Source organism: Bactrocera neohumeralis, chromosome 3 (genome assembly GCF_024586455.1).
Source record: "Bactrocera neohumeralis isolate Rockhampton chromosome 3, APGP_CSIRO_Bneo_wtdbg2-racon-allhic-juicebox.fasta_v2, whole genome shotgun sequence".
Lineage (NCBI taxonomy): Eukaryota > Metazoa > Arthropoda > Insecta > Diptera > Tephritidae > Bactrocera > Bactrocera neohumeralis.
Genome location: NC_065920.1, coordinates 49,471,302 through 49,485,002, shown reverse-complemented (window position 1 = coordinate 49,485,002; position 13,701 = coordinate 49,471,302). Strand labels below are relative to the sequence as shown.

Sequence of the window (13,701 nt, the reverse complement as noted above, 5' to 3'; positions counted from 1 at the left end):
TTTTACTAAAAGGTTCTTCCTTCCTGCAAAAAGTAGAGAAGAGGGTAATAAACCAACCCTTAAAAATAGGAATCGCTCCATGGAAATAAATATTTAAGTATCTGAAATTTGTTTCTTCCTTTTAAGATAACGATAAAGATTAAGAAGAAGATGAGGGTTAATAAGAAGTTAATGTTAAACTTGAAGTTTATGTTGTAGTTGAAGTTGAAGTCGAAATTGTGGTTAACGTTGAACTCGATGTTTATGTTTAAGTTTTCACGATAAAGATTAAGAAGAAGATGAAGGTTAATATGAAGTTGAAGTTGAAACTGAAGATGAATATTTTTTATTTTGTTTATACATTGCAACTAGTTCAAATAAAAGAAAGGACTAACAAGCAACTTGAATATGATTTAAACGTATAATTACAAAATTACAAAACTACTATTAGATTATTGGCTAATATGAAAAATCGCTCAAATGCATCAAAAGTCGTCTTGGTGATGATGAAGTTGAAGTAAAGTTGAAGAAGAGTAGAACTTCAAGTTCAAGTTGAAGTTTGAGAGTTGAGTTGAGTTGAAGTAGAAGTTCAAGTTGAAATTGAAGTCGGAGTTAGAGTTGATGTTAAAATTGGATTTAGTGTTAAAGTTAAAGTTGTAGTTTCAGTTGAAATTGAAATTGAAGCTGAGGTAGAAGTAGAAGTAGAAGTAGAAGTAGAAGATGATGAAAATGAAGATGAAATTGAAGTTGAGTTACAGTAGAAGTTGAAATTGAAGTTGAAGGTGAAGTTGGATTTGATGTTAAAAGTTGAGTTGACTTTCAAGTTCAAATTGAAATTGAAGTAAAAGTTAAAGATGAAGTTAAGATGAAATGAAGCAGAAGTTGAAGCTGAAGCTGATTGTGTAATGGAGTTGAAGTTGATGTTAAAATTGGATTTGATGTTAAAATTGAAGTTTTATTATAAGTTGAAATTGAAGTTGAAGCAGATGTTGCTAAATTTTGAGTTGAAATTGTATATAAAGAGGCAGTAGAAAAGGCATATGAAAATAAATGATCCAGTTAGAAGTAAATATGAAGTAGAAGAGATATCTGAAAATGGAGAGGAAGATGTAGCTGAGGTCGAACATGGAAATGAAAATGAAAAAGACCAAATTACAAATAAAAGTGAAGTAGAAGAAGATTAAGAAACTAAAAATTAATATGAGGATGAGGATGAATATATTGTCAACACCAAGTTTCATTCCAATCGAAAGAGTTTTATTAATTAATATCATCGTGATGCCATCATTTGCTCAAAACTCATCAAAGAACTGAAAATTCTATGTTTGTACTCGTATTATATGTGCATGCTTATTGCCAATAACAATTAATGCCAAATTGGAGCTCTCTAATCAAATTCGCAAAATTTTGCCAATGACACAAAGCAATGCCTGAGGCTTTTACATGCAAATAATAATTCTGAATGCAATTAAAATATTTTCCGGAAATTTTGTATAAAATTCAAAGGAACAGAAATGCACTTTGCGGCATGCCGACACTTTGACAACAAATTAGTTGCAACAAGACATGCCAAATTAAAAGCAAATAAATGAAATCTTAGAAAAGAAAATCGTATTTTATGCAAGTATTGAAGGTTTTTCAATTTCATTACTTATGCACTTTTTAATTAAGAATATTGCTTTCGAAGATTTAAAATAATAAATGTGCGCACATTGCCACGACGAAAGGCAAAGCAATTTACACAAAGCCAAAGTGGAAGTGATAACGCTGAGAAGCTTTTGTGGACAGCATTTGTCGCCGTTTATTATTATTACAACTGAGAAGCAAGAAAAGTGATTTCGAAATCATGGAAAGCAGTTGAAAAATGCGAAATTTGAGGTTTAGAAGGGAAGATGTGTTGCAAAGACTTGGCTTTGGGGGAAAATTGAATTTTTCGAGACACAGAAGTACACAGCTAGAAATACATATAGACACTATAGACATTTGCGAGATACATACATAGATATAGACACTCACACACAAACATTGCAATGTTGAAATGAAATACGCCGCGCAAATCTTGATGGAAATATTTAACAAGCTGCAGCAATTTCTAAACGGAAACTCACCCACACATACATACACGCATTAACACTCACTTACTGCGTACAATTGGCTGACAATGCCATTATGCCTAAATTTTCACAAAATCACGATTGTGCTCGTATTAAAATAAATGAAATGATTTCCACAGTCAGATATGAAACAATGGCCGTATACTGTATTGTCTGTAATATAATTCGACAATTATTTGATTGCTGCAAAGTTAGAGATTATGCCTTTTGTTGTTGCCATTGTGCACATTGCAACAGTTATCTATTTTGTTGTTGTTGTAAGCCAAATTATAACAATGTTGCGGCAAGGAGGCGCTTAAATGCGCCAGCGCAGGGCAATTGGCGGCACGAAATTGAAATATACACAGACACATGTAACGTACACACACACACACACACCCGTGAATGCTGCCGTTATCAAGTTGTATGCATTACTAACGGCACTCCAAGCGCTGAACGCTATTTATTTAATTGGAAACGCCGGCATTATCATTCTCCAGCGGACAGCGAGTGCTTGTAAGCGCCTATATACTTATCTGTGTGTGTGTATTATGCTGCATATTTATATTTGTGTGTATGGGTGCTTTTGAGTTCTGGCGAACAACAGCGAACCTGTACCATGCAAATCGTTGCCAAATTTAATGAACGACTGTTGCATTCACAGCCTAAATTGAAAAGCGCAACAAAAAGATTTGCTTTCGAAAACAATAAAAGCGCTTTCACACTTATAATTACATGTACTGTATTTATATAGATTTTCACTCACACTAAGGCACTGCTCCCGCGTGCATGTTTAATTCGCTGGAATGCTGCGTTTATCTTGTCGCTGTGGTTGCACGCAGTTGTAGGCGAAATCGTTTAAAATAACAGTACATAAAACCTATCATACAAGGTGCTTCGAAAGAGTTATGCTTAAAGAGAAAAACTTAGTATTAAATTGAAAAATAAGTCCATATTTCTATAGAGTACACATTTGAAATTAACTGACGCAAATTTTAAACGGATATCTCAAATGGTTTTTGAGCAACAGCCTTCTGAAAAGTACCCGCTTAGCTCAATTAGTTCCCTCAGTTCATCTTTGAACGAATTTTTCAAAAACCTCAATTTTTCAAATTTGCTTAATTGACTTCTCTTATTCTTTATAGACGTAGACACCGCTTACGCGCGCCAGTCGTTCTTCCTTTTTGCTGATGGCGCCAGATTGGAGATTTTAAGTGAAGCCAGGTCCTTGTACATCTTATCTTTCCAACGGAGTAGAGGTTTTCCTCTTCCTCTGGTTCTCCCGGCGTCAAATACTCTTAGAGTGCAGCCTCTGCCTCTTAATTCGCTGAGCTATATCAATGTCGTCTTACAACTCGCGTCGACTTCCGTCGACTGCGGTATTCGCCGTTACCACTCGAAAACTAGTAACGCCTACTCATTTTTGTTCGTCGAGAGAGGACTTTACTTCTCAATTGCCTACTCAGTCCGAAGTAGCACCATTTGGCAAGAGTTATTCTGCTTTGGATTTCGACGCTGACGTCGTTGTTGTTGGTAATGCTGGTTCCAAGATAGATGTAATTATCAACGACTTCGAATTTAAGACTGTTAACAGTGACGTGGCAGCCAAGTCGCGTTTGTGACGACTGTTTGTTTGATGATAGAAGGTATTACGTCTTGCCCTCGTTCACTACCAAACCCATTTGCTTTGCTTCCTTATCCATTCTGGAGAAAACTAACAGCGCGGTTGTTAATGCGAATGATATCAATATCATCGGCATACGCCAGCAGTTGGACACTCTTATAGAAGATGGTACCTTTTCTGTTTAGTGCTGCGGCACGAATTATTTTCTCCAGAAGTAGGTTGAAGAAGTTACACGAAAGGGACTCTTGTCTGAAACCTCGTTTGGTATCGTTCAATGTATCGTTTACACAGTCGTATTAGGTTTGCGGGGGTAGCAAATTCAGACATAGCGGCATAAAGGCAGCTCTTTTTCGTGCTGTCAAAAGCAACTTTAAATCAGCGAAAAGATGGTACGTGTACATCCTCTTTTCACGGGCCTTTTCTAAGCTTTTGTGCATGGTAAATATCTCATCAGTTGATGTTTATCCAGGCTTTAAGAAACACTGATAAGGTCCAATCAGCTTTTTGACGGTGGGCTTTTTCCTTCACACAATAAGCTCGATAGAATCTTATATGCGATATTGAGAAGGCTTATCTCTCGGTAGTTGGCGCAGATTGTGGGGTCGCTCTGTTAGTGAATTGGGCTGAGCATACTTAAATTCCAATCGTCGGGCATGCTTTCGTCCGACCATATTCAACAAATAAGCTGATGCATGCTCCTTATCAGTTCTTCGAACAATGGAACTTCCGCTCAATCGTCATCGAATGAGAAATGGGGTTCGACATCTCCTGATGTTATGCCATCACTGCCATTCAAGAGACTGGAGAAGTTTTTTAGTATGCTCTGGGCATCAGTCACTAGATCACCTTTAGGGATTCTACGAGAGTATGCTCCGATTTTAAAACCTTATGTTAAATTTTTTTGTGAATATCCGAGTATTATCCCTTTTGGCGAGCTTCAGATATGTATATAATGAAATTAATCGATAAGATATCTAGATATTCTTTATAAGATATTGGTTAAATTGCGAGTTATCTCTCCAGGATGGTCGTAAGTGCATTCAGTAAATCACTTTAAGTGGCTTCAGTGAACTCATAGTGCATTCCCCGGGAAGAATTTTTCAGTTTCGAAAACAGTAAAAAGTCATAGCAAGCCAAATCTGAGAATAAGGTGTCTGAGCGATGACCTCTCTTGGTGTTTGGCCACAAAGGCAGTCCCAATCATATTACTAGAAAGTAACGACGTATTACAAAGAGCTTTCCAAAGTAAATAGGACTTAAAAAAAACAGAACAAATGGTTTTTTCGGCAAAATCAATTTATTTTATTCAAAATAGTCTCCTTTTGCTTCAATACAGCTTTTTGCACAGTCCAAAAGCGTGTCGAACGAGTGTTGTAGCTCGTTGGCCGGTATGGTCGCCAGTATGCCGGTACAAGCCTTTCGAATGGCCTCTACGTCTGCATAACGCTTTCCTTTCATAGGCAAATGCATTTTTCCGAAAAGGAAGAAGTCGCACGGTGCCATATCAGGTGAATACGGGGAGTGGTTAATGATTTAAATGTTATTTTTGGTCAAATAATCGGTTACAAGATGTCCTTCGGATGTTGGATTCTGATTCTGAATGTTGAATTCTGACTGAACCGTCAGTCAATTTGTGCAGAACAAACCGTGCACACACCTTTCATAAGCCTAAATATTCGGTCAAAATGCGACAAATCGATGTTTTGGAGCTGTTCAAGTCCATTTTCATGAATTTCATTAATGATTTCGGCTAATTTTTGATGAATTTGCGCACAGTTTCAATGGAATTTCCATTATGGCAATCTTCGCCATAAACTTGTTTCATCAATTGAAACGTTTCGGTAAAAGTTTTACCAATTTAAAAAAAAAATTAATGTTGGCTCTTTATTCGAAGCTCATTTTCGCACCCATAACATAAACATACTGACACTTAAAACTGAAACTAAAATTCTCACTGGACAATCAATAAAGATAGCAGTCGACATATAGATGGCCACCAGGGGGCACTAGTTTCAAAAGGTTGTGTTTACTTTGGAAAGCATCTTGTATAGTGATGAAAACTTTATGAATTTTCTGCGCTCAAATCTGGTCGTTTGTGACAAATCGCTTAACAAAGACGCCTAAAAAAGGCCAAGTAGTAATTTCTTATGCACCGTTAAGCGCTGAGAATGAACTCATGGTCAATCGCACCACGGCTATCAAAGAACGATCATTTTTTTGACCGTCATTGAGGTGTTTTTTTCGGTTTCGGCACTCTCTTTTATTCGGAAAAGCTTTACTAAAAATGTTAGCAAGTTCAGTTTGAATATTATTGTCGTGTTTATTATTCTCTTTCATCGGAACTTTTGATAGTCCGCAATTAAAGTAACTAACCTCTAAAGCAACCGAAACAGTAACACAAAACAAACCGTTACAAATCAAGCTAATTTGGGTTTCTTACCTGCAACTATGTTATTAAAATTTGCTAATGCATATCCATATACATATTTATATATATTTCTAATAAATTAGTCCGATCATTGCGTTTCTCGTTTATGTTTTTGCAATTGATTTTCGTGAAATCGTTTATTCTTAATCCTGCGAGAATTATCTCAAATTCAGCTGCGTTGAAGCGAAAAGCCACAAATTGCAGCAAGCTTAATATACATAATTGTAAATATATGTGTATATGAATATGTATGTGGTGATATATTATAGAAGGATGATACATATGGCTCCTTCAAAATGCAAAATCGAAATAAGCCACATTAGAGTTTAAAAGAGAACTTTACAAGCATTCCTGAGTAAAATAAAGCACTTAGCTGTGCACGTGGCGTACGAAAGATTGAACTGTGTGAAGCTTAGTTGAGCTTTCACTACCAGCTGCAGTCCATTCGACATGGATGAACACAATTTACTGTAATATACCTGTGTGTGGGCGTATATGTGCGTGGGTGGTTGATGGAAAGGATTCTTGTAGGATTATATTGTATTATAAATTGTCTTTTCCGAGTACAACCACAGTTACAAGTGGAAGCTACACGTTTAAGAAATATGTGATTATTAGAATTATGTCTTACAGCAATAACGGAGAGAACTAAAACGATTTTCGCAAATTTTTTACATTTTCGAAGCTGACTTGAAACATGCATTTGGCAAATGTCGAAAAAGAATTAATTTTTCAATATTTTATCAGCTTAGTTATGCAACAAACTTTATAAACTTTATAAGTTTTGAGCTTTTACGAAAAAAGAATTTAAAATAAAAATTTAAATAAGATTTAAAAGAAAGAGAATTTAAGAGTTTTATTATCAAGTTAATCTCAAAATATTGGAAAATGTGTATGGAGAAGAACAATTTTTGAACTTTTTGCTTTTTTGAGCTGCAAGAGAATTAATTAATAAATTTTTTCTGAAACAATATAGTTTAACTCCGCACAATTTAAAAATGTACTCGATACTCTTCTACACACACTATACAAATAAATATGCTAAGTAAAAGCTTGATATTAAGTTTACAAAATGCGTACTAGAACCAAATATTTTTAATTATGGGGAAAATATAACATATATACATACATATATATTTTTTTTAATATTATTAATGAGCTTTCATCTGCTGAAAGCTTTCTTAATAGAAAAGTATGACACATTAATTTAAATTATATTTTTACTATAAATGAAAATATTCAGTAGGAATATGCATTTTGTAAGCTTAATATTAAACTTTCCGATTTTAGAGGAGCTTTCACAACAAAAGAATCAAATTATTATACTTTCGTATCATGTACGAACTTAAAAAGGAATCATAGAGGGAGATTGAATAACTTATTCGGTAGTATAAATTATGTGCGCTTAATAAAAAGCTTTCGAGTATTAACTGGTCGAAGCTTTCACAGAAAAAAATATATATTTTGACGTGAACGTTTATGCTGTTTTTGTTAAAGAATTAAAGCAATTATAACAGTATTTTTTGAAAATTTTTTACCACATATTTTTGCTACTAGCATATTTAAATTAAAATACAAAAATATTTTAACAACAACAAAAAGTTATTTTTAACAAACAATTTTTTTTCGACTCAGTTTGGACCATCGAATTGTGCTGACAAAAACATATAATAACAAAAAATGTGCTCTTTTGCTAAGCAAAACATGTAAACTTAAACGCTCACTTGCTAAAAAGACAAAAACAAATAAACTAGTATGACAAAAAAGCTTCGAACAAAAAGTCGCTCATACGCACTGTTGCGCCTGGCTCACAGCTTTGTTTTGTTCGTTCTTTTTTTAGACAACTAATTATTTTATTACTAAACAGCACACAATTACTTGCCATACTCTTATTTTGCACCATTTACTACTAACATTTAAACAAAGCAAAAACAAAACAGCAAACAAGCAAATATAAATCTAAACTGTTTAAATATAAATAAATGTCGTTCAAATGTTTGTGCGAATTAAACAAAAATTTGTTATTTGTGTCTCTGTTTTTTCTTTCATTCGTTTACTTTATGCTCCTCTTACAAATTACTAAAACAAAAAATTCTCTTCTAACTATTTTTTTATAAAAAAAATAAATTATTTTTTTCTAAATGTCTTTCGGTTTTCAATGTATTGTTTAATTTACTTTTCTCACTTTTTTTTGGTGTTCCAACATCTTCTGTTGTTGTTATTTATGTTTGTAGGACGAGAAGAATCAACTTCTTATAACCAATCTTTGGCTTTCGTTGGTAAGTCTCAACTTAAAACTTAAACAAACTTAAACATAAACTTGTTAAATATTTATAATTATAAATATATTGAATATTTTCACTAAATAATCATATCGTTCATTAAATAAAAAACTGAGAAAAATCACACAAATGAAGTGGCACGAAACTTCAGCAGCATTGAAAAAAGTGGAAGTCATATTACTTTTTCACATTCTGCAAAACATATTTAAGCTTTTTGAATTCAAAAAAATATATAGAAAAAAAATTAGTTAACATTTTTAAAATGAAAAAAATATTTGGACTAAAACAAATATAATAAATAAATTCTTGAAATTCCGTGCCACTTCAGCATTCATAGTTTACACACACGGCTTCTTAGTTTCTAACTTCAATACCTTTTCCTGCTACCCACTTTTACAGTATAAAAAGATCTTTTAATATACGAATGCTCTTTTTTCTCTCTCTGTTTTGTCTCATGCTAGTTTTTTTCTGTACTGAAAATCAATATTATCTAATTATAGTTTTGAAATCCCTAATCTCTAAAACTTAACACCTAACTCTTTCTTTTACGGAAAGCGGCAAGCAGTAATTTTAACCTCATGCTTTTCCTACATATAATATATTGTATCGATAATAGTAGAAACTAATATTGTTATGGTATTTATCGTAATTATTTCTGACTTTCCACTCTCCTTTTCATTGTTGTAAATTGTATAGAATTACGCTCAGAGTAGAAGTCAAAATTATGACGTTCTAAATAAGTTTTCGTGAAACTTTTTTGCGTGACAGCAAAGTCTAAAAATACAAGTACTCACTTATCCAATTTTGATAAAAAAAATTTTATTCCCGTTTCCCTGGATCGGTCGTATGGGTTTGCTGAATAGCCACAAATCACACGGAGCTAAATCGGGCAAATACGGTAGTAACGAGACAATATTGGTTGAAAACTTGGCGAAAATATTACGAAGAATCATTGCGCTATGCGACGGTGCATTACCACTAATAGTTGTCGGCGCATAATTACGGTCTTCTTTTACGAATGACTTCGCGCAAACAACGCAACACTTGTCGACAGTTTGGCTGGCCGGAAAAAATTTGGTGTACAGCACACCTCGGTAATCGAAGAAAACTGGCAACATAACTTTGATTTTTGACCTGCTTTGGCGTGATTTTTTCTGCTTCGGCTCACCTTTGTCAATATATTCCGCCGATCGATCATCTGTTTTCGGGTCGTAAGCATATATACAAGACACATCGTCTGTAATAATGTAATAATGTTTCATGATACCTTGGTAGTCGGAATGTAATGTTTCACAGATGTTAACGCTGTTTTTCGAAAAAAATTAGTGATTTGGAACCAATCGTACTCTCACTTTGCTTAGACCTAAATTATAATGCAAAATGGTTTTCACTTAACCTTCTGATATTCCCACGATGCCAGTAGGATCTCAAACTATTAATCATTGAATCTCAAGCACAAATTTCTTTTTTTTTATTAACGTGTTGATCATCAGATAATGTTGGGCGTGGTTCGATGTCAATGCGTTCTCGACCCTCTTTGAATAATTTGTTCTACTTGCTCGCGACAAACAATTAACATCGAAGGCCTTTTCCAACGTTATACACAAGTATACGGTCTCGTTGAAACCAAAGGTCGCCAAGATCTCGAGCTTCAGTTTCAGGCATCAAATAGTCGGTTATCATGGCGCAAAAATGGGCGCCATTGACGGTAACGTTCTCACCAGCATCATTTTTGAAGAAATATGGACCGAAGGTTCCACTGGCCCACAAATTACACCAAACCGTGTTTTCTCTGGCTGAAATGGAAGCTCTTAAATCTCTTCAAGATGCTCTTCGTCCTTTATGCGGAATCTTTGCTTGTTTACATACCCATTGAGCCACAAATGGGCGAAATTTGGCTCGAAAACATCGGATCTTCTTGGAACTTTTCACTTGGGAAGGTTGAGCGGCGTCAGTTCTTGCACAAGCTGTATTTTATACGCTTTCAATTTAAGATACGTCATACGTCAGTCCGAATTGCTTCCACTGAACAAAAATAACATAGCAGCTTGACACGACTCAAGGGTGATCTGTCGAAAAAAGTTAATTGAAAAAAAAGATCTCTACTAGGATCAACCGTTATAGTTGCACAAAATTTACCAAGAGTTGAAAACTAGTTTCGAGAAAAGAACTATAAAGCTTTTTAAGAGAAGATCCACAACTGTTTGACTTTGTTCCAAGAACTAAATAGAAGTGTCGACACTCATTCCAAAGGCAAATTTTTCACTTGGCTTGCCTGTCAAACAGCTGTTGATTAGTAGATGACCAGTAGAAACATTTATACTTTGTTATCAAAATTGTAGTACTACAAAGTAACGCTCTCAGCGCATTTAATAACAGCTATGTTGTATAGAAATATAGAGAACAAAAGCAAATTTTACTCATCGAAAATCGCTTTATTGTTTCTTAAAATATTCCCAATTAAAATCTAAACAGTATTGCATGCGTTGGAACCAATTGACGAAGCACTTTTGCCGTTTGATTTAGATATCTACAAAACATGCGTTCTGAATGCATTACCCGCCGCTTCAAGTGCCAAAAAACGTTGATCTCTTAGTTTATTTTCTTCAATGGAAAAGAAGTCATTCGGTGCCAAGTCAAAGCTAGACTTTAGATGACTCATCAAGTCGATCTTTTGAGTGCTCAAAAAGACAATAATGTTGTTTTGGTAGATATGTGAGAGCACGCATTGACGTGGCAAAGAGTAGTCCAACTTCGGCGGTTGGTTTTTCTGATTTCTTGAAAAACAACTGAAAAGAAAATGTTTATTGTGAAATGTCTATTTTTTCCAAAAAAAAAGAAGCAACCACTTGTTTCAAAGTGCTTTGTAAGCGAACAACTTTTGCTTGGTTCGGCTTTGCTTGAAACACCCATACAGTCGTTTGCTGTTTACTTTTGGGCTCATATGCATAAATCAACGATTCATCACGTGTCACGAGGACAAGGACGTGGTTCGAAGTATTTTTTTCGCTCTTTACTATTTCTGTCGATGAACAGAGACGAGCTCTTTGTTTGAGTGATCACCAAATTGTGTGGAATCCTTGAACCATTTTTTTAGTCAAATGTTCATGCAATAAATAAAACGCCTTAATAATGTCTGTAGTTGTTTCAATCTTATAATAGGTCACATGACGATCTTGCAATAACAGTTTACGCACAACATCATTATTTTCCGGAACAACGGCTAATTTTGGACGACCTTCATGATTGAAATCAACATAGCAACGTTAAAGACTGGTCTTTGATAGAGATTCATTTCCAAAAAGCGATGCACTGTTTCTGTGTTAATCCAAGTCGAAAGTTGCAAACAATTATCACGCGAAAATTTTCTTGATTTAATATCATTTTTGGTTAAGATGAATATTTTAAGTTACTGTAAACAACAGAAATAGTACTCGTATATCAAAATGTTCTGAGTATGTCAAAAATGTCAAACCTTACGATAAAGTTGTGAGTTGTCAGATAGCTACACTAGGGTTGCTTGTCATTCATAGCCACAGAAGTAATACGCAGAGCATCTGCGAATACATTGCATTGAAATATTTTCAACTCAACTATGAGCACACATATACTATTCGTACGTCTTTTGACTTCTTCATCAATAGTTTACAAAGCAGTCAATGTTTTACTATTGCTGCGCTTTTTTATTCTTCATCTCGAAGAATAACTTAACCTGCTTCGAATGATAAGTTGCATCATGTCCTTAGAAGCGGTCGTCAGACCTCAAACAAACTGTACAAACACAACTAGTTCTTCCCAGTATAATGCAAAGAAGAACTTGAGCACAATTTTGAGTCGCTTCCTCCCCTAAAGTAGTAGTCAAACATTTTATTTGCAATTTCAAATGTCCATTCTCCATAAAACCAATAATTCTAAGCTCGTTTTTAACCAAACGAAAACCGCAGATTACCAAAGTGAAATAAGTATTTATCGTTGTGGTACGTAGCATATCTTAGTTCCGAAATCTACTAAAAATTCCTCATTTTGCATTGTAGATATGTATATGTAGCCGTGTGTGCTAAATTACTAAATCAAATCGCTAAACAAACAATCCTAAATAAGTAGCAACATAAATCAAAACATTGTAAATAATAAAAGCACTTTTAAATCACAAAGCTTTTTCGCTTTCTTTTATTTTCCAATTCTCGACTCTTTACTATAAAATTTCTTATTTGCTTTGTAATAAAACTTTTTCAATTTTAACACTAAGGTAGCAGAAATTGATTGAAATTGTATAAAAACTTTTTCATATGTAATATTTTTAAATTAATTTAAACTAATTAACTTAATTACTTTTTTGCTTTAATTATTTTTTTTACTGAAATTTTTGTAATTTTTTTTAAATATGATAAAATAACCGTGTAAATAAAAGCTTACTGCATGCGCCTTCTTTATAGCTATTACGAAATATATTTCTATTAAAAGTTATATAGTTATAAATAATATATAAAATACGTTTATTAAAATTATTATCATAAAAATGTCACATTTAAAATAAAATTTAAGAGAGGAGCGGTGATGTTGATATGTTTAAAAGTTTGTAATTTCAAAAGGTAAGATTATTTGTGACAATTGAATTCAATGAAATTCTTCTAAATATTACCTTATCAAAAAGTATTACATACAAATATAAAGAAAATAGCATTTGCAAGAATTTGTAAAATTAAATATGGAGCTTGATTTATACCAGTTCTGTTCGATTCGCCATTTCAATTAATATGAAGTAATGACTGTCAGATAAAAACGCTTGAATTCGACGAGAGGTACTGTTCCTAATCCTCAGTGGTGTTAGTGATCACTGGGACAGTGGTGTATATTAGTATAGATAGTTGCTGTCTTATCTTTAGATCATTATACTTATCTCTTTGATTTATACCAGTAGTTTTACGATACCCTACTTACTCAAGTACACTTTAAGCAATTATTATCTAATAAAAATGCTTTAATTCGACGAGAGTCACTCTACTTAATTCTTGTTTTGAGAACAAGAGGTAGTTATAGTAGTATAGAGACTTGTAGTTCTGTCATTATACCTATTTATTTGATTTATACCAACTGTATGTTCCTTTCGTCACTCTCCAAAACCATAAAATGAAAATAACTCTGAGTAACGAATGCTAAAAAATAGAAATAACTAAAAAAAATACTTCAATTTGACAAAACTATGCTTCTGAACTCTGATCGGTTGGATGCACTGCTTTTGGGCAAAAAAGATGAATTAGTATAGAGAATACCTATAAATTCAACTAGTGTAAA

The 13,701-nt window shown here is 33.7% G+C and overlaps 1 protein-coding gene across 4 annotated transcripts in view; it reads left to right on the top strand.

Annotated features, from left to right (window-relative positions):
• Positions 1-13,701, top strand: part of LOC126753932 (neuronal acetylcholine receptor subunit alpha-7) — a 625,617-nt gene that overhangs the window by 451,596 nt on the left and 160,320 nt on the right. For 2 of the 4 annotated variants that reach the window (XM_050465711.1, XM_050465710.1), the window contains exon 3: positions 8,359-8,403. The exons of the other annotated variants lie outside the window; for them this stretch is intronic. In XM_050465711.1, coding sequence (XP_050321668.1) covers positions 8,359-8,403 — 45 coding nt within the window. The remainder of the gene's footprint in view (positions 1-8,358; positions 8,404-13,701) is intronic. 4 annotated transcript variants of the gene reach the window in all.